The 24552-nt window shown below is 36.9% G+C and overlaps 1 protein-coding gene across 1 annotated transcript in view; it reads right to left on the bottom strand.

The window, feature by feature from the left end:
- Positions 1 to 24552, bottom strand: part of TOX (thymocyte selection associated high mobility group box) — a 214255-nt gene that overhangs the window by 9088 nt on the left and 180615 nt on the right. The window contains exons 5-7 of the mRNA XM_018564196.1: positions 22638 to 22868; positions 12647 to 12727; positions 7200 to 7586 (exon numbers count right to left, since the gene is read on the bottom strand). Coding sequence (XP_018419698.1) covers positions 7200 to 7586; positions 12647 to 12727; positions 22638 to 22868 — 699 coding nt within the window. The remainder of the gene's footprint in view (positions 1 to 7199; positions 7587 to 12646; positions 12728 to 22637; positions 22869 to 24552) is intronic.

The raw sequence follows: 24552 nt of genomic DNA, 5'->3' as shown, positions 1-24552 counted from the left end.
CATTATATTAATGGGATGGAGATACTGGTTTGGTGCATTTTATTCTCAAGTGTAGTTTCTTTTTTCCAGTAGACTTCAAAAATTACAATCACGCTGGGCCCAATATTGTATTTTTCCACATCCAGGCAAAAATAAAGTCCCCTATCCCTCCCACCCTCTCCTTCCAATTCACATTAAAAAGAACACTTATTTATTTACACATCCATGTCACCCTCAGAGTTGCCTTTTTTTGGGTAGTGGAGACTGGTGAGAATTCAGGGCAGGCACATGGGGTTGTATAATGTTTTCATTTTAAAACATTTAAAAAAAAATAATAGGCTGTTATTCTAAAAGGAAACCTTTACCACGGATAAAATCAACAGTGATCAAATATGCACTGGTCTTTACAGTTCTAATATCATTTACCTAATGCCCTTATTTTAATCAACATGCTCACAGATGTTCTTTGATTGTTACACTTCCACTTTTAAATTGATATTCACCATCTACTGTTCATGCGGATTATTATTTTTAGTCATTATAAAGCAGTTATCTGTATTGCTTTACCAGCAGAAATAGTAGTGTTGAAGTGTTGAAAATGTGTTAGAGAAAATCAGAACCCCTCAGGTCAAATAATAAGGCACATTTACAGCAGGAGTCAGTCCAATACAAGAGAGATTGCTTTGTCAAGGTCATTGTAAGAAAAACCTTTACTTTTTCTAGCCTGAAGAGTAATAAATAATTCCAATTTGCATTGCTGAATAGAGAAAGACTGAAAACAGCTGCACATAAAGTGACTAAAGAAAAATAGGGAAGTTGGTCATATAAACATATCTGCATATTTTTAAACTGTGTTGTTGCACTATAAATGCTATCTGTGATTACTTCATGTTATCATTAGCCATAATCCTGTGCAAATTTTAACCCCTGTAAATGGTTTTGACTCTACTGGCTAAGCACACCTATCAACTTTTAAAAATAGACATAAAGTATTACTTTAAAATGAACCTATATTTAAAGAAGTTTGGCTTTCTAGCAAGGATTCATTAGTCGTACGACGTACTGAGCTGGCCAGCTGGAAGCACTTTTGTAGCTCCGTACGACGTACGTCCTTGGCAGCGAAAGGGTTAAGGTGACAAAGCAATGAGGTAAAAAATTTACCTTTAGCATACAATTCCCATTTATAAGCAGCAGAGCATTTCCACTCAGTGACCCCTTCCATTCTAGCCTCAGAGGTGGCAGTCGGGGCCCTTTTATAATCCAAGCCATAACCCATACCATACCATACTAGTCCTGCCCTGACTACTGAATAGTCTTGCACTGTTTGTAATATAAGGTTTTCGAAGTCCACTTCAAAGGACTGTCTTCCAGCGTCACCCATGGAAAGATGCACCCTTTGAACAGCAGGATTTAAAAGAGGGGTTTTCAACCTCTGTCACAGGTTCAGATGGGTGTACAGCCCATGCCGGAGTTTTAGGAAATAAAACATTAGAGTTGTTTTTTATTCATTCTGACACATTTTGTTATATAACACATACTGAAACTCCACCTAAATATGTCCATCAGTACCCATATTTAAACAGAACAAAACTGTTTTTGCTATTCCCTGTGCTGGCTAAATAAACAAACAACCCGATGCTTCATGAATTAATAAGGAAACCAAACTATTTTTGTCCCAATGAAGGAAAGGTCATATACAGGTAATCATAATAAGCTGGTTTTAAACCATAGGACATCACTTTTATGTCATAAAAATTATGGCATCATCCAAACCAATTAAAGAGAAGCGTGTAAAATTAAAAAAGGGGCCCAACAGACTAATGTCAGGTCATGGGATACAAAATTAGCAAAAAAGTAAGGTTTCCAGGCTTGGACAGATTCCAGATTTTTTAGGATGTTTGAACCCCACAGCCAGAAATTAGCCTACTAAACCTTTAAAGTTTCTTTGCCTCGCGGACAATGCCAATACAGAGGAAAGGTGTTTCCTGCTCTAATGGGCATGAGCTGAACAGAAAGAATCTTCAGAATCCTCACAGATCTGGGTGCAGATGATGCACTCAAGATGGGCTCACAGGCTGGGCGCACAGACTTTCAACTGTGTAGAAAGGAAGATGCCTCTGCCAGAGTAGAGTGTCGCATTTAGAGCAACAAACAAAATGTGGATAGAAGAATAGTACTCATATTTAGAAGGAGGCAGGTTTTCCATATGTATGTGAAGGCAGGGAAGTCTAGAAATTCAGATTAATTGTGCTCTCATTGTTAAACTATGAAAGTCAAATCAATTAATAAATAAGAAAAGTTTTGATGGCCAGATTACTGCAATGTATGGTTGTTGGGGAGACTGTTAAGAGTTTTAGTTTACTTAATTTTACTGACAAAAAACTGAAAAGGATAAATATAGTCCAATCAGTGTTATTGGAACCTCCTTTCTCATTACAGCTATTTAGGTAGTTGAATGTAAGAGAAAGGTATGGATATTTCTGAACCTCCTGAACTGTATACTGATTGGGGGTTTTTCTGGTGCCCTGATCAGTACATACACCTCTTTCATCATGCACATCAAGGTTCAATGAACAGCAGAGTGTTACTACACTGCTGTTTATATTTGAGTTACACAAGTTAATTCTAGATAATCAAGCCAAAAGCAGTGTTTTTTAATCTTCCCGTCAACATTTGTCACCTTTGTATTCGCCCTTTGTCAGCTTTGTTGTCTAGACAGCTGTATTTAATAATGATCACAACCTCAAAACTATGTACACCAATGCTTGGGGGTGCAATTAGATGTTCTGTCCACTTTGCATTGTAATGCTGGAGAAAATAACAATTGTTTTATACTGTGCTTGGTATAATTAACGTAATTCATTTCTGCACTAATATGTAAAACAGACTAGTCTTGGTGTTTTTGTTTTTTTGCGCTGGAAACATGGAATCTGACTGCAGAAAGAAACCTTTAACCACTTTGAATTTTGTTTAGAAAGTTGTACATACTACATTATCACCCTTAGGGTACCTGAATAAAGGGCCAGGAATTTTACATTTAAAATGGCATTTATAGTTTATTTAGGTTAGGAAAGCTAGCAAGTTTATAGTGAGGAAGGACAAGAGGAATCAAAAAGGCCTCCACTAAAATGTTGCATAGTACACATCTGCCTTCTTGTGTGATAGCACTGGAGCATATACATTAAAAACCAAGTCAGAATTGGTAATAATTAATGAAGTGCCTAGAGGTTCCTGTACATACCCTTAAACATGTTCTTAATGCCTCAGGAACCCTAAAACCCAGGGAGCTCAATTATGCAAATATCAGCTTCAGAAAGCTGAGCTCTGGCACATCCTCCTACCTTCCCCACCTTATTATAGAGGCCGCTTATTGCATTTGGGGTGTGTTGGATGAAGTAAGTGGGTGGGGCAACTTTTGCTGCTTTTGACAATAGCATAGAACATTATTGAGAACATTGATAATTCATTGACAGGTGTATTTGACCTGCAGTTGACCTATTTCAGACCAGCATTTTACCTGCTTTAAGCTGCATTTTGCGTTCCCATAGGCTTGTATGGGATGAGAAGCAGTTCTAATGCAAACAGGGGCCCATTGACATAGTTATATTAGATAGATAGATGGTCAGATAGATAGTGTGTGCTGCCCCATACATGAGATTGTGATTCAATCTGGCCAGATTTGTTTGGGTGATGATTATCTAATGTCTCCACCCAGCTTTAGGTGTTACATGGGTTTAAAGGCCTGTTCATACTATTGCGTTGACCTGCGTCTTTCTGCACTGCTAGCAAAACAGGAAAACACCTGCACTTCATAAAGCTATAGACCTTAATGAAGAATTGGTGCTCGAAGTGACAACACGGATGGCGCCGTGTCAAATACAGTCCACAATAGAATTCACCAGCACTGCACTGCTAGGGCACATAGAAAACAATTGGTATTCATGTGCCCAATTCACACCATAATGTGTGCAAAAATGTTTGCATATGTGAGTGAATGCCACTGCAGGTCACTACTGTGTGGGGATCTGAATAGAGTGTACACATTGTACACTACCGATAACGTTTAAAAAAAAAAAGAAAAAATGTAAACAGTGACAGCTCCAGGAATGTGTGATACTCAACACACCGTCGGAGCTGCCAAAACACACTAGCCCACCCATTAAAATGGAGCGTTTTAGCGGACAAGCTAGTGTGAATGGATCTAATGGTTACTTGGTAGCAGTAGATCAAACAATGATTAAGCAATTTACTTAAAGCACCATGTCTATATTATAATGATTACACATTGCACAGCTCTTTGCACTATACTTAAAAAAGGGTGTATGTTTCATGCAAAGTAAATTATAATTTCTTAGTGTTTTAACACTGCAAATGTGACAACGCAAATTTAACTTTGACGTCTGCCCAATGCAGCCAGGTATAATATTATTGATTTCCTTGTCTATAGATACAACAAGTAGGAAAATCGATTAAAATGAGAAAACCCCATCAAGCAGTAACGGACACCAGACCCTTTAACACCCGCAAATGATCAAGCTACGGTATAACACCATCAGTATACCCAAGATGCAATGAATAGATAAAAAACATTTTCACTAAGCTTGTAATTTCTTTATTATACAATATTATTTATAATCTATCCTGACAATGTCATACAGTACTTTCCTTCGGTATTTTACTGTTTCCAGATTGCACACAGTTTATGAACAAATATACAATTCTACAAGGAAATGAATATCACATAACGGAAATGGTTTACTAGAGAGAAATATTTGTACATTTTACACTTAAAATGTGATTCCAGCTCTAGGTGTCAGATTTAGAATAACAAGCTGCTGGCACAGCAAATAAAGATTGTAATCAACAAGAAAGCAAAAGTCACGGCACAACATTTTTCAAAACGCTATCAATTTTATAACTCACACTATGTACAGTAAGCTTTCAGATGTACTTTCTCCAGAAATAAACAGAGCCATAGCCATACATGCTTGAAAGAATAAACTGTTATGAACGAACAGGATTGTGTAAATACGTGCAAGTTATTTAGGTATATGGCTCCAGGATCTGAGGCCGTTCATCACTCCTCAACAAGAACTAGAATTGATCATATGACCAGCTGGCTATGCACATCCTTGTTATCTGAGATTTCATTTTGCCCAGTAGCAGATACAAAAGAGGTTTTAGGTCGAATAAATGCCTCCAGTTTCTTAACATAGACCTCCCTTTTTCCAGTTAAAATGTGCCATACATTAAATTGCACAAATACAAGTGAACAAAACAGTTTTTGTATTGGTATGGAAAAAACTTGCCTAATTATAGGCATTCCCTATATATTCCTGAATATTAAAGTAATTCTTGATACTTTTATATTTAATTCTTAATTATTTCTGTGTGCTAGCAAGCAGTGCGTGTCTCCATAAACACAAAGACACAGCAAGGCAATCCAGTCATCTATTCTCTGCTTCCCACTCCTCCCTCCTCCTTCCTTTCTCTGCCCTTCTCTAAACTAGCAGATGGACAGCTGCTGAAGATTATGCTGTCCCTTGTGATCTTGTACTGGACAGAAAGTTCAGGGAAGCAGAGCTGAGAGAGTCGGGGCCAGCTGTTTGGAAACATCATGACTAAGTGCTTGGGCAAACATTTAAAGAAATACTTTTCTTGGCAATGTATATTTGTTTGATTTGGATTCATTATTGGAAAAAAATACTAAAGCACACCGTAATACATGTAAAACTAGAAAATGTAATCAGAAGTTGCACTAGTTCACGCTCGAGTAATAGCAATTATGTGTAGAAATCAGAAGTGCTTGTGATCACTGGCTAACATGTTTTAACCTCCTGCCGTCCGCCCGTTGAGAAAAAACGGACGGACGGCAGACACACACGGGCGGGTTGCTGTCATAGGACAAACCTGTCCGTTCTTTACAGCCGTTACCGGCTGTTTCACATACAACCGATCAGCGGCTATATAGCCTGCCGATCGGTTGTATGGTGTGATTTGTTCCCCCCCCCCCTCATGTGCCGCCGCTGCCGGCACCCCTCCTGACCCCCTCACCTTCAATCCTGGGATCCGCTAGCCCATCTGCGGCCCGGGACCGGCTCGGGAGGGTGTCAGGAGGTAAGATGGGAGGGAGCTCAGCATCTTCCTTCTTGCTGACCTCCCTACGAGGTCTGAATGCAGAAGTGATGTGTATTACATCCCTTCTGCATTCACCTGTTAGTCATCTGGCTGCTATATCCAGAGAAAAGGAGCTGATGAAGCAGATCTCTACTTCATTAGCTTCTTTTGGGGGTCCCCAGGTGACTTTAGGGGTTTTAGACACCCCTAATGTCTCCATAAAGAGGACCTGTCAGTGTGCCTTTGCTATTATATAGGGGGGTTGTTATCCCCCTGTGTAATAGCAATAACATCAAAGTGTAAAAAAAAATAAAAGTCACATATAAAAAAAGTAATAACATTTTTTTTTAAGTCCCCCACTCCCACGTTTACGCACATATAAACATAAATATGCGTCAGATGCGCCAGCGTGCGAAAACGACAATTGCGCTACACATGTTATATATCTCCGTGAACGTCGCAAGGAGAGCAATAATTTTAGGGCCATCAATCACTGTTAACACTAAACTGACAAGCGGTAAAAGCTTTTAAAGCGTCGCCTATGGTCAATTTTGGGTATTGTCGTTATTTGAGGTTTCGCACGTGCACGCAATTTTAAGGCTTGACATGTTTGGTGTCTTTTTACCTGACGTGATGCCGCCTTTTATATTTTACCAAAAATTGGGTAATAATAAATGTTTTATAATTTAATATAGGGGAAACTGTTTTTTTGTTAAAATTTTCTGTAATCTTTCCTTAATATATAAAAAAATAGGAAACCCCAGTGGTGATTAAATACCACCAAAAGAAAGCTCTATCTGCCCCACAAAAAAAATGGTATAAAATTAATTTCAGTACAGCGTTGCATGACGGAATAAACGTCAGTCAAAGTACTGCAGCGCTGAATACTGAAAAATGGCCTGGACAGGAAGGGGGTTTAACACCGCGGACTTCAAGTGGTTAACATGCTGACTAATCCCTATGTTTTATCAGAAAATATTCCCTTATTTCTATTTTGTACAGCCTTATGTCAACTGCGCCAGGGGATAAACTTTCTGGTAAAATGACCAGTTTGTAAAATTTCTAGGAGCAGAACAATTGAAAAGAAAGGAAAAGGCACTAACCTGCTGCATTGCTGGTGAATGCAAAGCTGTCTGACTCTGCATCTGTAGCTGGTTTCCAATTGACTGCTGCATTGACATTGACTGGTGTTGCTGCATGTGCATATGCTGGTGGAGAGGTGGACTCATCTGCAGAGATGGAGGAGGAGAAACAGCCATGCTTGCTAGAGAAACAGTCACTGGCATTTGGTTGCTGGGTTTGGGAGCTATGTTCCTGTTGAGTCCAGGATGCATGGTGGATAAATGTGGGTTCATTGTTGACTGTTGGTGATAAGGTGAACTGAGATACAGTGTGGAGTGTGCCTGTGTGGGTCCATGGAACACTGGAGGCTTTGAATTCATCATTTGAGATGGCTGTGGTGTCTTGTTATCAATAGGGTCACTGTAGCTCTATTGGAAAAAAGTATACATTGTTAAAATTGCTTAATAAGTTAAATTATTTACAAACAAAGTAGAAGGCCAATGAAATAACAGCTAACATATTTCTTGTAAAAGTTTAAAAAATAATGTAATACTTTGATTACATGCTCTGAGCCACAGTTCTTATTACCTTTCCTCTTTGTACATAAAATACTTGCAGTACACTATAAAGAAGTAATCATTTTCACATCTTGCTGGCCGGGGAATAAGAACATTCTCTTTGTGGCCAAAGACTGTATTTTTATGGTTTACAGTATTTCTTAAAAAGCTTGCAGTGATATTTTATTTTTGCTACATGTCATGTTGTATTTAAATTGAAGAGATGGTGATCATAAAAGAAACTGTTACTTGGAGCTATTTGCTTTAGAATAGAAAAACAGGGCAATTATAAAAACAGATGATATCAGCATTTACTGTTCTTGGCCTTGTAATATCTAAGTAATATTTGGACTGGAAAAAATGTACATTTTGGTCACACCGGTAACATGGAAACTGGACAGAGAGTTGTTGGGGAAATTGAGTCTTTTTAATACCACCTACTTGGAAGGTGATATTATAAAGACGTTAACTTATAAAAGTCCATAACTTAAAACTTGGGTTTGTCAAATATAATAGCAGCAATTACAGGTGAAACTCGAATAATTAGAATATTGTGCAACGTTCATTTATTTCACTAATGCAACTTAAAAGGTGAAACTAATATATGAGATAGCATTACATGCAAAGCAAGATAATTCAAGCCGTGATTTGTCATAATTGTGAAGATTATGGCTTACAGCTCATGAAAACCCCAAGAACCCCAAATCCACAACCTCAAAAAAGTAGAATATTACATGCAATCAATAAAACAAGGATTGTACATAGAACAATATCGGACCTCTGAAAAGTACAAGCATGCATATGTACTCAGTACTTGGTTTGGGCCCCTTTTGCAGCACTTACTGCAATTACTTTTGCACGATATTCTTATTATTCGAGTTTCACCTGTAATGTTGTATACTATAACATTATGCTATGAAATGGAGTAAAATGGGAAAAACATATCAAAGTAGTACCAGAAAGGTAAAATGGTGATCAGGGACATTTGTGCAATCATCAACAAAGAATAGTAAAGTTGACATATGACTGTTCCTCTACACTTTCATACTTATTTAATTCTATGCTTTGTAATTATAAATAATTTATTTACGTTTTTACTTAGTATTAATAGGCGAAGGTCCTCATAGTAAGTACAGTATCCTAATCCATAGTTCATCAGTTCTAACTGCATCTTCCTACTTGCACATTACACTTTCCTTCTTTGCTCTTCTAGTGATGACTGCTCCTCCTTGACACAACCACTTAAGCCTAACTATTGAAAGACCTTCTGGATAAAGTGGGAATGTTTATATCCTCTGTCAACCTATAATTTCTCCCCATTACTCTTTATAAAGAATTACCCCACTTCCTGTTCCAGTAGCCGTACATGACATAAGGGGAAATCAACTTATCTGGAACACAAGAACCAAAAAAACAAAAAATTATTCTAGCCCATCTCTAATCAACTAAAGGCAAAAACTTTAATTGCTGCCTGAATCCTCTTCCTCTCCTTACTTCCACTTGCAGTGGATCCTAGGCTTAAGTGGTACTAAAAGCCTAGACAGCCTAATACGAGATTAAGACTTCTCCCGACCCTGTCCTTAAACTGTCAAAAGCCAGAACTTCATTTGTCAGCAAAAGCTTTGACACTTAAAGGAGAACTTTGAAAATCACTCAGCCTCATAGTTCGAGCCGACGTGTGACAATGAAACTGTCACACGTCAGCTCAATAGATCAGGAAGTGAGCTAACACATACCATCACTCGCTCACTTCTCGATCTCGACGGTCACTCACGGCTCCCTGCAGGGATTCCCCCTCCCCGCTCCGATCCTCCAGTGCTGACTGGAGGAACGGCCGGTGGAGTGCACAGCTGGCTCTGCCTCTAGATAGGCAGAGCCAGCTGTCACTCACGCAGCTGGGTGGATCTCGACAGTAATGTCAGGATCCGTCCTGGCTGTGGCAGTCTCAGTATACTGCGAGCTGCAGCTCGCGATATACTGAGCTTTGGGTCACGGGAGGACGCTAGTATATGTCTTCCCGTGAACCTTAAGAGAACTATGGGGAAAAACACTTACCCCATAGCTCTCTTTTAACAATTCAATGACAGAAGGTATGGTTAAGGATCGGCAGGATTTAATCAGACCAAAAATCTCATTGATAAAGCAATGGTCAGTTCTCATCAGTCAGTTATACTTTCAGTATTACTTTTCTCCACAGCTTTATATTGGATTTTTCTTGTTAGTGGTCTCAAGTGTATTTTATAATCTGAAAGGTATAAATGCCTCTGACAAGAATCAAAATGCTGATTAAATGTCCTAAATATAAACTAAGCTAAACCTCTATGTGTGCAGTTTGCCACAATGCATTTATATGGATTGATGTCTAGTATGACCACCGAAGTCATGGTGTTTACGTAATGTAAACTGCTAGTTCTGGTTAGTGAAAAGATCATTAGTGTGATAAATTGCATGTTCAGTGGCCGGAATTTGGATTGATCTTCATCTAACCCCTCAAGGGGCTGGCAGCACATTACAAATTCAATTAATGAATGTGTTGGACTAGGTCAATTTATGGGGGGAATATACATTATTTCTCCAGAGTCATTTTTCACCAAAGAATGTACTTTATACTTTTCCACAATGTAAACACACACTGAATACAACAACATGCATTCATCAAATAATTTAAACATGAAATACTGTCTTTAATTAAAATAACACTTAACCTCCCAGTAATAACACATTTGAATCCCTATGGCCAGCTGTTCATATTTCTTATTCTCTTGCAGTAGTCTTCCCCTAATGTAATGGCGCTGGTTTACTGAAAATAGTACCAACCTTTTAGCATCCATTTGTAATTATTCTAGGAAATTAGAATGCCTAGATGCGTGCCCCAGGTACTGGCCAAGGTACATGCATATTACATACCTCACCAGGAGCACAATACAGCAGCCAAAGTTGGGCATGAGTGTCTATAGATCGTGGCCAGTAATGTGTGCATCTAGAGATCCAAACAGGTGTCAAAGGATATATAGGGTGTCTATTCTGATTTGGGATCTTCAGAAATTCTTCATAAGCTTTTAGTCTCCTGTCAATTGAGTGACTTGGTAACAACACAAAGTGCATTCTAAATGCGGGTATTGTATTTACTAAAAGCATATGTGGTTATAAAATAAACAATTTTCAAATTATGCAGAATGAAAGAAACAAAGGAACATAATAATTAGTGTTTTTGTTATTTATTACTTTACTTACACAATGTAATTTGTTTGCTTATGAAATAAAATAAATCTGATCAAAAGAGAGTGTGCAAAATTTGGCCACAGAAATACAGCTGCATTTAAAAAAAAAAAAGTTATTAGTACTGAAATGCAGTTGATATTGCAGACAGGTCTTTTTAATCTTGAACTAACCAAAGGGTGACTTGTAGATCAGGTAGCTGCATTTTTTTTGGAAAAGGGATTGACCTCCAGTTGATCTTTATTATTTTCTGTGCCTCAGCAGGAAGGACTCCACCAGCCCTAGTTTAACAGTGACAGTTTTGTCTCAACTGTAGCTCAATTCCTGATTTCTGTGACCAAGTGCTTAGCAAAACATACCGGTAGCTTAACTGGCGCCTGACCAAACTGGCCTTAGAGTGGACATTTGTGTGGTCTCTGTTATCGGTCAGCACTATTTAAATACAAAACATAAATAAATACATTTCCACTTCAGGAGAAAAGTTCCTGTATATTCCTGTGAAAACTCCACTAGAGGATTGTAAAGACATGGTCATCACCATGGACTAATAATGAAAATGCTGAAACTTTGTTCATCTCTGTGTCACAATTTCCCTAGCAGGCTAATCTTAGAAACATAAGGAGAATGTACTACATATACATCAGGAGTACCAGGAGGTTTAGAAGTGATTACCACCAGGCTGGGTGCACAAGAGATCACAGACAACCCTAAAGATCAGGGAGAGACCTAATCCCTGCCCAACTCCATCTAAAATATTAGGAACATTTTGAGAGGAGGACCCAATTTAAACTGTAAGTTAAACAGGACCTTTACCTATATCTTAAAAATAAAAACAAACACACCTTTAGAAATGTTTAGTAATGACTGTCTAAAAACACAATGATAATTGCATACTTTGTATTATTTGCATACCTTATTTCTCTTTTCTTGCCCAGTCTTCTGACAGTGGCCATGTTTACTAAGGGCAGATTACTAGCACTTCTTTTACTTCCTGGATTTCTGGCACATGTGACTAGACATGTGACTAGGACATGTGACCAGGACATGTGACCATGCACATCATCTCAGGGGAGGAAAATGCCTTTCCCTGAGATCTCCTGAGATTACAGATGAGATTTCCCAGCAGTGCTCTGCTCATAACAAGGCAATCCCAGTGTGCATTGCTCTGGCAAACTGAAGTCATTTTGCCTTTTCAAAGCAGGAAGTGAATGCTCTGCAAGTGTAAGTATTTAAAAATCACAGCATTTTACACCAGACATGTCTATGTTACTATTATACATCATACATAGAGGGATGCATTGGTAGAATTAGATTTTTGAGTATAAAGGTTCGCTTTAGGTCTACAATATACTTCCATCACTGCTTATGCTGCATTTGCATGTCATACTTTGTCTACATTGCAGAATCTTTTGACATGCAAACAGAAAAGGCAACATTGTGAAGAGAAAACAAATGAATTCCAACAGCAAATGTGCACTAAGCTGCTAGGATACATAAAATGAATGCCATAATTATCATATGCCTAAACTAAATTATTACTTTCATGACAGGTACATCTAAGTTGTAACTTGTATTAAATCCCAAACAATATTAGTAGTGAAAAAAAGTAAATGAGTTTCCCATTTTTCTGTTATGGAATGTTACATAATACGAGTTTGGCAAGACATTTAAATAGTACTGGAAAAATGTATGGCATAAATATTTGACATTACCTTGGATACAAGACTTGCTCGATATGCAGCCAACTGCTTCAGATACTCTTTTTTGGCAGATTCAGTTTTCTTCTTATACACCTGCAAGTAACACACATTTAAAGCATTTAATTATACAAAGCTTTTCGAGAAATCTTAAAAAATCTATTGCCTCTTCACTGAGGCATCTTGATGAATAAACCACAAAAATCTTACAAAGTCTAATGCATGTCTCTTACACCTCTAAAAAGCAATATAACTTGGCTATGTTGAGGCATGACATTTGAGGCTTTTATATAACAAGCAGTTCAGCTTTACAAAAACAGAATTAAAGATTAGAAATGGATTCCTGGAATTTTATTGGTTCTTATGAGCAACACTGACATCTTTATTTCCACCAGTATCCTTTAGTCTGTTTCTAATATTTCTCTTTCTTTCTCCTTTGACTTAAAAATGACAGCTCCTTTGTGGAGCTATGGTTTAAAATCTATAATGTTTTTGAATAATCTGGTTTTGAAGTGCCTACATATACCATACCTTGTAATAATAAAGTAACCTTAAAGGCTCCCCCCCCATGATGCTTTAAGTACTTACCTTATGTGCTGCCACTTGATGCGATCATGTTCCTTTCACTTGTTTCCAATAGTCCCTCCAGCACTGGTGCCCCTTCTCTGATCCAGCGCAGACTCCTATCTTTTCCTGTGTCCCACAGAGTCTGCCCTGCGTCTAAGCTCCCGGCTGCCTGCATTCATTTACACTCCCCTCCCCTCCAGTGATATCGTGTGCGCATGCGCCCGCACACACTTCCTGCTGCACGTGTTCTGCAGCTGGGGGGCGAGCGGCGAAGACACAGGTAAGTTATTACTTAATTTTTTACCATTTTTTGTTTTTTTAAATGTTGGGGCATATATCTGCTGCTTGCTATATATATATTTATGTAAAAAAATAGATTTTAATACCAATTTAAGATTAATTCTAGGATTGTTCCTACAAATAACCTAACATTCTTTCTCTTATGCAAACAATGGCAGCATTTGGGGTTCCAACTGAAAGTGTAGCAGTGGCCAGACTTTGGACATTCAAATATTAACATATTATTAAAAAGCAGGAAATAAGCTTTAAAACAAGTCCTCACTAACTGCTGCAGCTGCAGGCACTGGAGAGCAATTCATTCTCAAAGTTCACAGCAGAAGCACAATCATTGTCTCTTCAGCTCAGCTCCAGAGAGCTTCTGCTCTGTGTTTACATTAGAGATTTGAAGGTTGGAAGGCTGCTTTGTTTAAAACAAAGCAAATTCTGACCCTTATAGCTGCAGGCACTATGGAGCAATTTTTCTTCAAGGTTCACAGCAGAAGCACTAAATTCAATCTTTCAGCAGCTCAGCTCCCACTGCTTCTGAAAACCAGCAGCTCATTTACTGCTTGTTAAGAATATATTAATACTAAAATATACATAGCCTGGCCCCAGTTTCACTTTAATGCTAAAAACTACTGCTCTAGATGACATCATGTGATGCCATGCCCCCCGCCTCCAAGACGGCGGCCCACATGCACAGAATGCGCTTCTGTTTTTTAAATGTGCGCTTTCGGATTTGGAAGTCTGTTGCCTCTGAATCCAAAACAGCATAATTATTTGTTTCATCAAACAAAACGAATAACAAGGTTTTTCCCTTTTCATTCGTTTTGTCGACAACAAAGTTTTATGCTGTGCACATTTCTACATATGAATATAAACTGACCCTTCAAAAATATAAATAAATGGAATGTCAAGCCATGAAAATAGAGTAGACATGTATTTTTTTACCAATGAAATAGCAAAGCATGTAATTATCTCTGCTAGTACAGGTTTTATTGCTGGATTATTGCATTAATGAATTTAGGTTTTGCAGTGCTGTAAACCATAAGCCCACAAGTTTTGTAGTTTGGTGTAACAACTGAGACAAACCTCCAGATGCCAGGCATTCCAATTGTACATTGGGGCAAACTATTTTTAAAGCCCAAAACGTTGGCCATTTATAGAGTGATTAAGCAACATGATTAGTGAATGTGTGAGCGCCAATAACGTGTAAATGATTTGACTGACATAAAATGAACGGTATTTCTGTGGCTCCAAGAAAAAGACATCAGTTTGTGGGCTCTGAGGATTTGTCAGCTCATAAGTGTAATTCTGCCTCTTCATATCCCTGCTGCTTCTAATTTAGCAGGACAGGCTTATAATTGAAGCAAATTAACTATTTACTCTTGCTACTTCTACCAAGGGAGGGAAGGACATACCAGCAGGACAGAATGCGTGGGAAATTAAATCCTTCTCACTTGTGTCAAAATTGCCCTTCTATAACACATTAGCAGTAATTTCATGAGGCGTCAAACATTGGAATAAATACTGAAGAATAAAATAATGAGGTGTTGCTGTTGAGTCAAACAGCTCAAGCTAATTTTATGGCATATGGATCATAAAGACTAAGGCATATGTTACAATACTCTAACAGTGTGCTTACATGTGTTACCTGATCATTACACTCCTGCTAGGATCCCCGAGTCTATATCTTTTAAATGCAAGATTATAGGTTTTAACATCATTAGATAATGATCCATAGATGGGCTTATTTAATACCACAGCACAGAGAGAAGTCATAATCTGCAAAATTCAATAACCAATACCCACCAACCAGATTTCCCCTTTTTTCAGACAGTTAATCATGATTGTATGCTTTTGGTTTCTATTGGCTACTATGTTTGATACACTGCTCTATGCTTTATGAAATAAACACAATAATGTTTTTTAAATAAAATTCTTATGCAATTACCATCCTCGCTGATTCACTACTGTAGGGAAAATCATTTGAAGAGTGCAGTACATGAGGTTTTGTTTAACCTGAACTGGAAAGATTTTTGCCCAGGGAAACCCTCACAGCTTTTGATGAAAATGTATTGTGTGAATCATTCATAGACTTTTATTTCAGTAGGTAAAGCAGTCAGCCACAGTCACAAATTGCAGAAATAATGGCTGACATATATATCAAGACAATTACATAAATTATTTTTTTTATAATGACATATAATCAGTATTACTGGAGTTGACTACACATACACACAGAAATTCCTTTCAAATGCTATGTTTAACTCAAAATGCAGCATTACATTCACGCTCTTAGGACTAACACATGTATATTTGTCTCTTTGGCTAAAGCTTTCAAGTTGTTGATAGTCATGTAAACAAGGCTATTTTGTTTGCAATTTGCCAAATCTATTACAGCCATACTGTGCTTCCAATTAGAAAAGCCAAGAGTACATTTCCATCTGGTTTAAGTTCAACCTTGCTTTCATTTTTCAACTTAACAACCATTTAACAAAAGGAAAAAGGAAAATTACATTAGTGGTCCCTGTGAAATGTTAGACTGGTCTAAAAGCTGGAGACATGTTAAATCTCCCCAGATTATGCAACTAATTAATGAATATAGTATGTCTTGTATATAAGGAACTGCTCAGCAACTGCCTGGTAGTAAATAAACGGATGGCTACAGACTATGACTCTGTGCCCCAAATTATGACTACTGTACTGATCTTAACTATAACTTAAATTTCACCTAGACAGTTAAATGTAGATGGTAACCCTATAATGTGATTTGCAGTGTTGGTTAATTGTAAGCAAAATCAGCATTTCAGTAAATGCATTCAAAATAATGTTACTGTATTGTTTTGATGCTATTTTGTAAAATATCTATGTTCAGTATAGGAGTGATTATAAAAGAGCAAGCATTCAGCTACAGGACCTGATGTTCATCTTCCGATTATCTAAATGGTATCTTGAGGCGAAACTAACGAACTCCCTGGGCCCTTTAGATGTCCTATAGTATACGGTTCCCCCTGATTGATTGTTTGACTTGATCTGTTCATCCACACAACCCCCCTTTATCTCCCAGCAGGTATTGAACATATTATCCCCGCTCTTTCCCACAAATTCCTATATTGTGTTGAGGTTGTCCACCACCTAGATTTTGATTCACTTGGCTCCCTTATTAGGGAAGTAATATGGCTATGGTACGTTTTCAATGTTATGTTGTTATGCTTTATCCTGGATTCCAGTTAAAGTGCTCTGAGCTGTTATTGCTACAGGTGCAGTCTGCGCACTGGTGCCTGATTCATGTTATCTGCCGATGATTGCACTTATTTGTATTGTATTATTTGATACTTAATAAAAATTGACATGCTGAAAAAAAAAGAGCAAGCATTCCAATAACATCTCCACAGATACTCTGCAGGTTTTCAGTAGTACATGTAAATGAAACACAAAATGCATTCAAGGTCAAACCTTCAACGCAGGCAAGATTATGCTGCTGTATAAAAAAATAATTTTATTCAAATAACTTTTTCATTTCATTATTACATCTTTATTATGTGTCTTATGTTTCATATATGGAAGGGAACAGGTAAATTAATATTTAAATAAAAGAACTAAAACCACAGTTTACAGAAAGGGAAACATGATCTTTTGATAATTATACAAAGCGCCATTTATATGGAAAATGGCAAGTTCTATGACCACATTACAATTTCATAAATGCAATCCTTTCGGTTTCTTCTATGCCTCCTCCAGCTAAGCACGAGTTTAGTCATCTGAATTTGTTTCCTCTGTTTGCCACACCTCCTACCATCATATTGTAGCTGAGCAGGTTTAAGTTAGAAAAACTGCCATGATACAGCTGAACCACTGCTCCTGCATAAATGCTTGAGTTGATAGATGTTTGTTAGTTTCGAATGGATTTTCTATGCAACTCCACAGGAATGCAAAACCCAATTGAAGCAAGTCAGAAGGAGAACAACTACATGTCAAATGTACCTTTCAATGAATTCTGAAGGATCTCAGAAGCATTTCAAACTAATGTCAAACCAATGCCGATAACACATGCCCAAAGCCTGTCGACACAAGCAATAATATACATGATTGTTCCTATGGGCAACAAACCAACATGTGCTTCTTGTTTCTAAATGTTTTTCTAAATAATCTGTTTAATTTTAAGGAAGGCAGATACTGGGATGCCCCTAACGTGCATTCTAGCTGCTCTAACAATAAAAAGACTGCAGCTTACAGTGTTCATTTAGTGTATTTACACTTTTTGTAGTATCCTGTTAAATCAGTGTTTTTTTAAGTTACCAACTCAGCATTGATATATGTCTATGTTTTCCAGGCTACAGATGGGTTGAGATTGCTCAATCCTTGGTCCTAAAATGCTCTTATCTAGCTGATAAGTAAATCCACATTTAACGCATTACCATTATTGTATGTAACTTAACTGTTTCTAAAAAAGGCTACTTTGAACATTCTAAATAAGAATAGTCTAAAAGAAGTAACAAATAAAGCAAATACGGTGCACAATAGTGTCTTAATTAAGGTAAGTGGTGTGCATAATCTGATTGATATGCTAAAGAAATCACAGTAAGGACCACAATATTTTTGCATAGTTAGAAATTATTAGGCCACATTCAATAAATGATGCTCTGATTTCTCTAAAATGTATATCTAGTATGTTTTCTCCACAAAAGGCCAGATGTAAATCAACTCATAATGATACACTTTAAACTGAATATATTTGGTTTTAAAATGTTTATGGCTACTGATGTTCTAATGGTATACTTACTTGAATACCATTAAAACGCCACCAAAAATATAATTGTGTTTTGAATGGAGTGCGATGGTGGCAAATATTATTTAAAATAATGGAACACATCCAGTAATAAATCAGCAGACACTGCGCTACAGATAAAAAAATCAAAATGTTTACTCTTCCTTTCAGATTTCAGCCAAAATGTTACTTATGAAATGCACATTGGGAAGTAGGCTAAACGAGTTGTGGAGGATTCAACCATTGTTTTGTACTAATGGTACTTTATCAAGACTTTAGGACATATTTATCAATCTTGCAAGTGAAAAAGCAATTTTGCTTTACTGGCCTTTGCCAGACTTCACTTCGATCCTGGTTTTTGGGGTAATTTATCAAATTGTGAAGTTTAAGACGCTGTTGTGATTTTGCAGTAAAGTCTGGCAAAATGCAGGTAAGAACATTAATTAAAGTGTATGTAAACCCTAACAGTGAACTTCTCTTATTTGATCTATTTTGGGCTGTTAAACATACTATTGAAAGTGCTGTGTTATATCTGTTTAATAAGTTCAAAATAATATATGTTGATCTTGCCAAAAATCTTGTGACCTGATCACTTTCAGTGCTCTCTGCCTGTCCTGGTTCTTTTCAAATATGTTGTTTTCTGATGACTGCAGAACCATGCCCCTCTATGTTATAGACAAAAGAAGAAGGGTGGTGTTCAGAACTCCTACCTTATGCTAATACATAAAAGGATGAGTATGTGTTGTTATCTTAGGACTGGAAGTGTATTGCTGGCAGAATCACGAGGTGATAATAAAGGAAACAAAATCAAAGAAAAAACGAAGAACTGGTAAGCTGCACTTTAATAAAGGTTTGTTTTTTTTGTTTTGATATACTTTAACTACAAGCTGCTGTTCAATTAAAACACAAATCAAAATCGTATCTGTCCCCCCCATCCAAAATGACCTGGTAAGCAGGTAGTTTGGACTTCTTTAACAGTTCAGTATAAGCCCCTTCATTAGCTATATGCTGTCATAGACATGAAAAGCTGGCTTTTTACTGAACCACCTACTTTTTTAAGGATGATTTTACTTTTAAAACAGTTATCCTTTAAACAACCCCCACCCCTTCGCAGCATTCCTCTGCATCTATCTAGTGTATCTAGTGCACCATTACCAAGCCTAATTACCAGCATGTTTCATGTATATTTCATACATATTTAACTCAGGACTGTGAATATAGTATATAGAGTGAACATATTTTCACTTTAAATTCCAATCATCTGCTAGCAAAAATCATGTTTTTTTATTTCCCCTGCGCATGACTGGGTTTTCAAGTAAAGACAGATTCACCCAAAATTCACTTCGCAAAGAGAACATACACTTTACCAAGTGAACATTTTCTACTCATTTAGTAAAATAATCCTGATGTGTATGATTATATTGCCTTGCCATTGCAGTGTTGATGTGAAGAGCATTGTGACATTATTCTGGCAATCTCTTCTCCTAGTGCCCATGTTTCTGCTGCCACCTGTTAAAATTATGTGCCACATCCACTGTCTTCCTGGGAGAACTCTCCATGCTCCAGGCAGCAAGAAGAAGTAGCTTGTGCAGTATGTTGGAAAGATGGGTGGAAGAACTTCACTGAGGTACCATCATGAAAGCAAAATTACTTTTTGTGGCCAAATTGAAATTAAGATGTTTTTCTGTCAAGGGTTTAGATTTTAGTTTATTGGTCTATGATTTAGTAATCCAATCCCCTTCAGACATAAACTGACACCTGCAAATGTAGTTACACTTGCCACACCAGCAAATGATCTTTATATTGTTCTAGTCTATTTTCACTATAGGCCAACATTCAATATTCTACAGAACAATGATGATATGCAATGTAGAGTAACCCACATCAACCAACAAGATTTTATTGTACTGACCTAGAGGTAAATCATGTCACACTGCTAGCTGTGGGTTACTGTACCCTGAACTCTATCTTATTTAATAAGCTTGGTTTTTTTTCCAAGTGTATAACACAAAGATATACCATATATTTAAAAAAAATTACAACCATAATAACGTTTGTTATTTCAACCCCATGTTTCATCAAACACTTAGCTGAGAGCAAAATGACATTACTAATTGAGACCAGGTGGTATTAAACCATTAAAATCAAGGACTGCAAAATATGTCTCAGAAAGGCAATACATGCGGTTGTCCATAAATTGGATTTTTAACAGATTTCATTTTTCTGCTGGCTTTGTCACTTGCTATCATAATATTTTGAATCACATTCTCTCTATGTGTTACCTGTACTCTCAGCAAGTTAATTATAGTTTGCATGCTCTAAATTACTCTGCCATTACATTAGGTTATGCCCTTCCTCTGTTAATTACACTCTCTATAGCCCCTAATCGATATGTTCGGACTGCATATTTACTATACACCTAAGGTAGTGGCATAATGTTATATGTAAAGGCTTCTTTTCCCAAAGGGTAACCTACTTATAGGCAATCGCTGTATTAATCCAGAATTGGAAAGAGAATGACCCTGTAATGTAATTTTATTATCATTAATGCTTAATTTCTTAGTTTCAAATCATTGCTTTGTGCTATTTTTACACTTATGTATTGCTGTATAAATAACTCAGTCATAAGCTGGGACAGTGGTGGCTTGCTGCCTAACAGTACTCTAGATACTAATGGGGGAGGGGTAGGATTTTTAAGCAGGTATAAAGCACTTCAATTTCTTTTACAAATTCTATTTGAATGGGAACATGGAACAAACATGAAATGCGTGTTACCCAAATTTGGCTGCAATAGTAGAACTACACTGTAAGTTAGTACAGCATCACTGTAAACTAAGAAAAACATATTTTTATGTATGCTGCTTGAATAGGAGCACATAAAAAATATAGAGGGAGTTTCTATAGTAAAAACTAACTTTACTCCTTTAGTAATATTGGCCTCACTACTTTAGTCTGTAGCTGTAAGAGAAATCAAATGCAGTTGATCTGTGTTTTTTACAGCACCTTGTGTTATAACTTGTGTTATACTTCATGAACCCCCAATAACTCTTTTCTCCCCCTACTTATTATAGCTTTTGTTATTTTTGTACTGTTCATATTTTTTTTGCATTTTGATTTGGTTTTTGGTAGTGTAATCACATACACAACATGTAATGCATTTCATTTGGAAATAACTTTGCCATTCATTGTACTACATTGTTCTCAATTTTTTTTGTTTTTTGCCTTTAAAAATATATAGAAAATTAGATCAATCTTTTAATCTTTCAATAGCAACAAAATAAATCATTGTTTATTCCACAAACAATACACTTCTGCATCATAAGTTATTGCTGAATTATTAGGCCTGTAGCTAAAAAGAGACAATGGGGGTGATTTACTAACCTAAACACACACACACACACCAGGTGTGTGTGATTTTCACACAGCAAAACGTAGTTATCAACCAAAAAGTCTCTAAAAGCATATTTCCACTAATGCCATATATGGAAAAATCATGCACATGATGCATATATAATGCTGCTTCACAGTTTAGACAAAAATGGTTAGCTCATGCATTTACATTCCTGCATTCATCAACGCAAGCAACATAACATAGAGCTAATTTACACCACATTACCTTGCAATTCATTGCAGGGCTTTGCACAACACACCTGCTGGGTGTGTACACACTACAAAGGTGTTTCGATTCCTCCCATAGATCATGCTGGGAGTGAACACACTACTGAGGTGTATACACGTTCGTGGTGTGTTTAAAAGGTTAGTAAATCAACCCCAATGGCTCTGGAGCCAAACCAATAAATACTGATCCAGATAATGCTATAAATATTATAGAGTTAAAACAGCTTTTCTGTTTACCATGAACAATAAGAACTGTGCCTAATGCAACAAGTAATATTTTCAAAGAAGCATAACGTGAGAGTTCAGACAGTCTTAATATATGTTTTGCTTTGCAATTTGATATAACTGTGATTCCTTTAAGCACAACAGGCATTTGCTTTTCAGAGAACTGAAAGAACCTTGCACATGCTGACATACTATTTTGGGGGCTGTTTATGTCCCCATACTCAGTAGGTTTTCAGCCGTATACACAGTATGGGACATGTTACATTCAGAGAGGTATGAATAAATATGAACAGCCTATAATCAGTTCATCTTGATAATAGGAAGAGTAGAAATGGCACCTAATGGAACACAAAGGCTTTCATGAGAACAGAGATCTTCTGGGTATCTAAAAACACAATAGTTGTTATGACCATGTTGCAAGAATACCATTATTTTCGAAAGCTGAATATGGATGTGACAAGTACTGCAATTCAAGCAATCTCAGACATCTAAGTTATCTGTAAGTCTGTGAAAATAGTAGACATGTTTATTTTACAGAACACTTACTTGTTTCTGTTCCTCTCCCAGTCCATCCCACATTGAAGCTACAATTTTGGATACCTCCCCAAAAGTAGCATTTGGATTTTGGCCCTTTATAGCTGCTTGTGTATCTCGAAAGAATAATGCATAGGCAGACACTGGCTTCTGTGGCTCATTTGGGTCCTTCTTCTTTTTCTTTTTAGGTGTTTTTGGCTTCTTTCCCATGTCAGGGGCTGGCCGCTTTTCTGCTCCACTGATCTGTGTGTATATTAATAAATAATAGTTCCATAAAACAAATATAACAAAAAGCAAACATTTCTATTTTATTGATAAACAAAACCCATTCAAGTATATCCTAAACTAAAGGTTTTTTTTTCAACTTTAATTGGGGAAGTTAGGTTTTTGCTGTTGTCCATGTTCCTGAGAATATTCATCGTCTCAGTTTATCCTGGTAACCATTGTTACTGGGTCAGAACATTATTGGAAATACACACTTTTATAGTTGTCAGCAGACCAGTAGTAGTTGGGAAATCCTCCTGTTAGAACTGTGAGATTTGCTCCCACTTTTCTCTCCCTTATCTAGAAAGTGAAGGAAAATCTCTTCAAAAGGGCACAAACAGCAAAACAAATATATAAATATATTTAGACCAAATGATGTGATGTACAAAATATATTACAAGGATCATGGCCTGGCTCAATTGTTATGCATACGCCTCCACATGGTTAGACACTTTTATTCGCATATACAATGCAAATAAAAGCATCTGATCATATGGAGATATATTAGAAGTATTGTCTGCTTGGTAATATTAAAGTGACACTAAACTCAGAAGGTATATCTTAAAAATGCATTCAAGCACCCTAACAATTAACAAAAAATCTTATTTATGTATCACTCAGCTGTAGATCCTTAAATCATCTCTGAATTCAAGCTGACACTGTCCTTCTGGAGGGTGGTTACTTTTTTCCCCCATGGTCCCTGTGTGTGTTGTAAAGTAGTCACCAGTCCAAGCTCACTCCCGTGATAGACTACAATCTCAGATTTTGTTAGATAATTTGTATTGAAAATATAGTTCATCACAGAAGTGAGCTTGGAGTGGTGGCTACTTTACAACACACAGGGACCATGGAGAACAAAAGTAGCCACCCACTAGAAGGAAGGACAGTGTCAGCACCAATTCAGAGATGTTTGGAGGATCTACCGCTGAATGACACACAAATAAGATGCATTTTTGTTAATAGTAAAGTACTTGAATGCATTTTTAGGATTTAACAACTGAGTTTAGTTTTAAGAGTTAGGCCAATGATAAAAGTTAAGTTAAGTAATTAGGTCATGCTTTAATGATAGGTTTAGGGGTTAGGTTGAAGTAAAGGATTATATGTAGGGGTAGATTTGTGATTTAAGGTCAGTATTAGGTTTTATCACATTGCCGTGTATGTGAGATTTCAAAGCACAACCCTTGTAATGTAGAGAATAAATAAGAAAGTGGCTGAACAAAAATAATAAACCCATTCTTGGACAAACCAATGTACACTGAAAATTCAGAGAAAAATATTTGATGATTTGTATTCACCCCTCAATGCCATTCAGCCATTTACTGGAAGACAGTTACTTAATACCCAAGTGTTTTCTTTCTTTCATTTGTTGCCATTTTGGGATGAGATTTGTGTCTAGGGCTTTATATTTTTGATATATCTCTGTGTTTTCATCTGTCGCTTGTTCTGTTGATTAGAATGATGTATGTACAATGTGTTTATCAGAATAATATACGTGTATGATGCTTATGCAAGATAAATTGTTACGTATTTGCAGCACAGCCTTTGTTTGTTTTCTTGTGTTATTGATGATGTTGTCCTTAGGAGATACAACATATCCTATATTTTTTTATTTTCTATTGAAAGTGGGAAAGTATGCTAATCTCCATAATAAAAAGGCAGACAT

The sequence above is a fragment of the Nanorana parkeri genome, unplaced genomic scaffold, assembly GCF_000935625.1.
Source record: "Nanorana parkeri isolate BGI_ZX_2015 unplaced genomic scaffold, ASM93562v1 scaffold732, whole genome shotgun sequence".
In the NCBI taxonomy this organism is placed as follows: Eukaryota; Metazoa; Chordata; class Amphibia; order Anura; family Dicroglossidae; genus Nanorana; species Nanorana parkeri.
The sequence above is the reverse complement of the archived record's forward strand: the minus strand, read 5'-3'. Positions and strand labels throughout refer to the sequence as shown.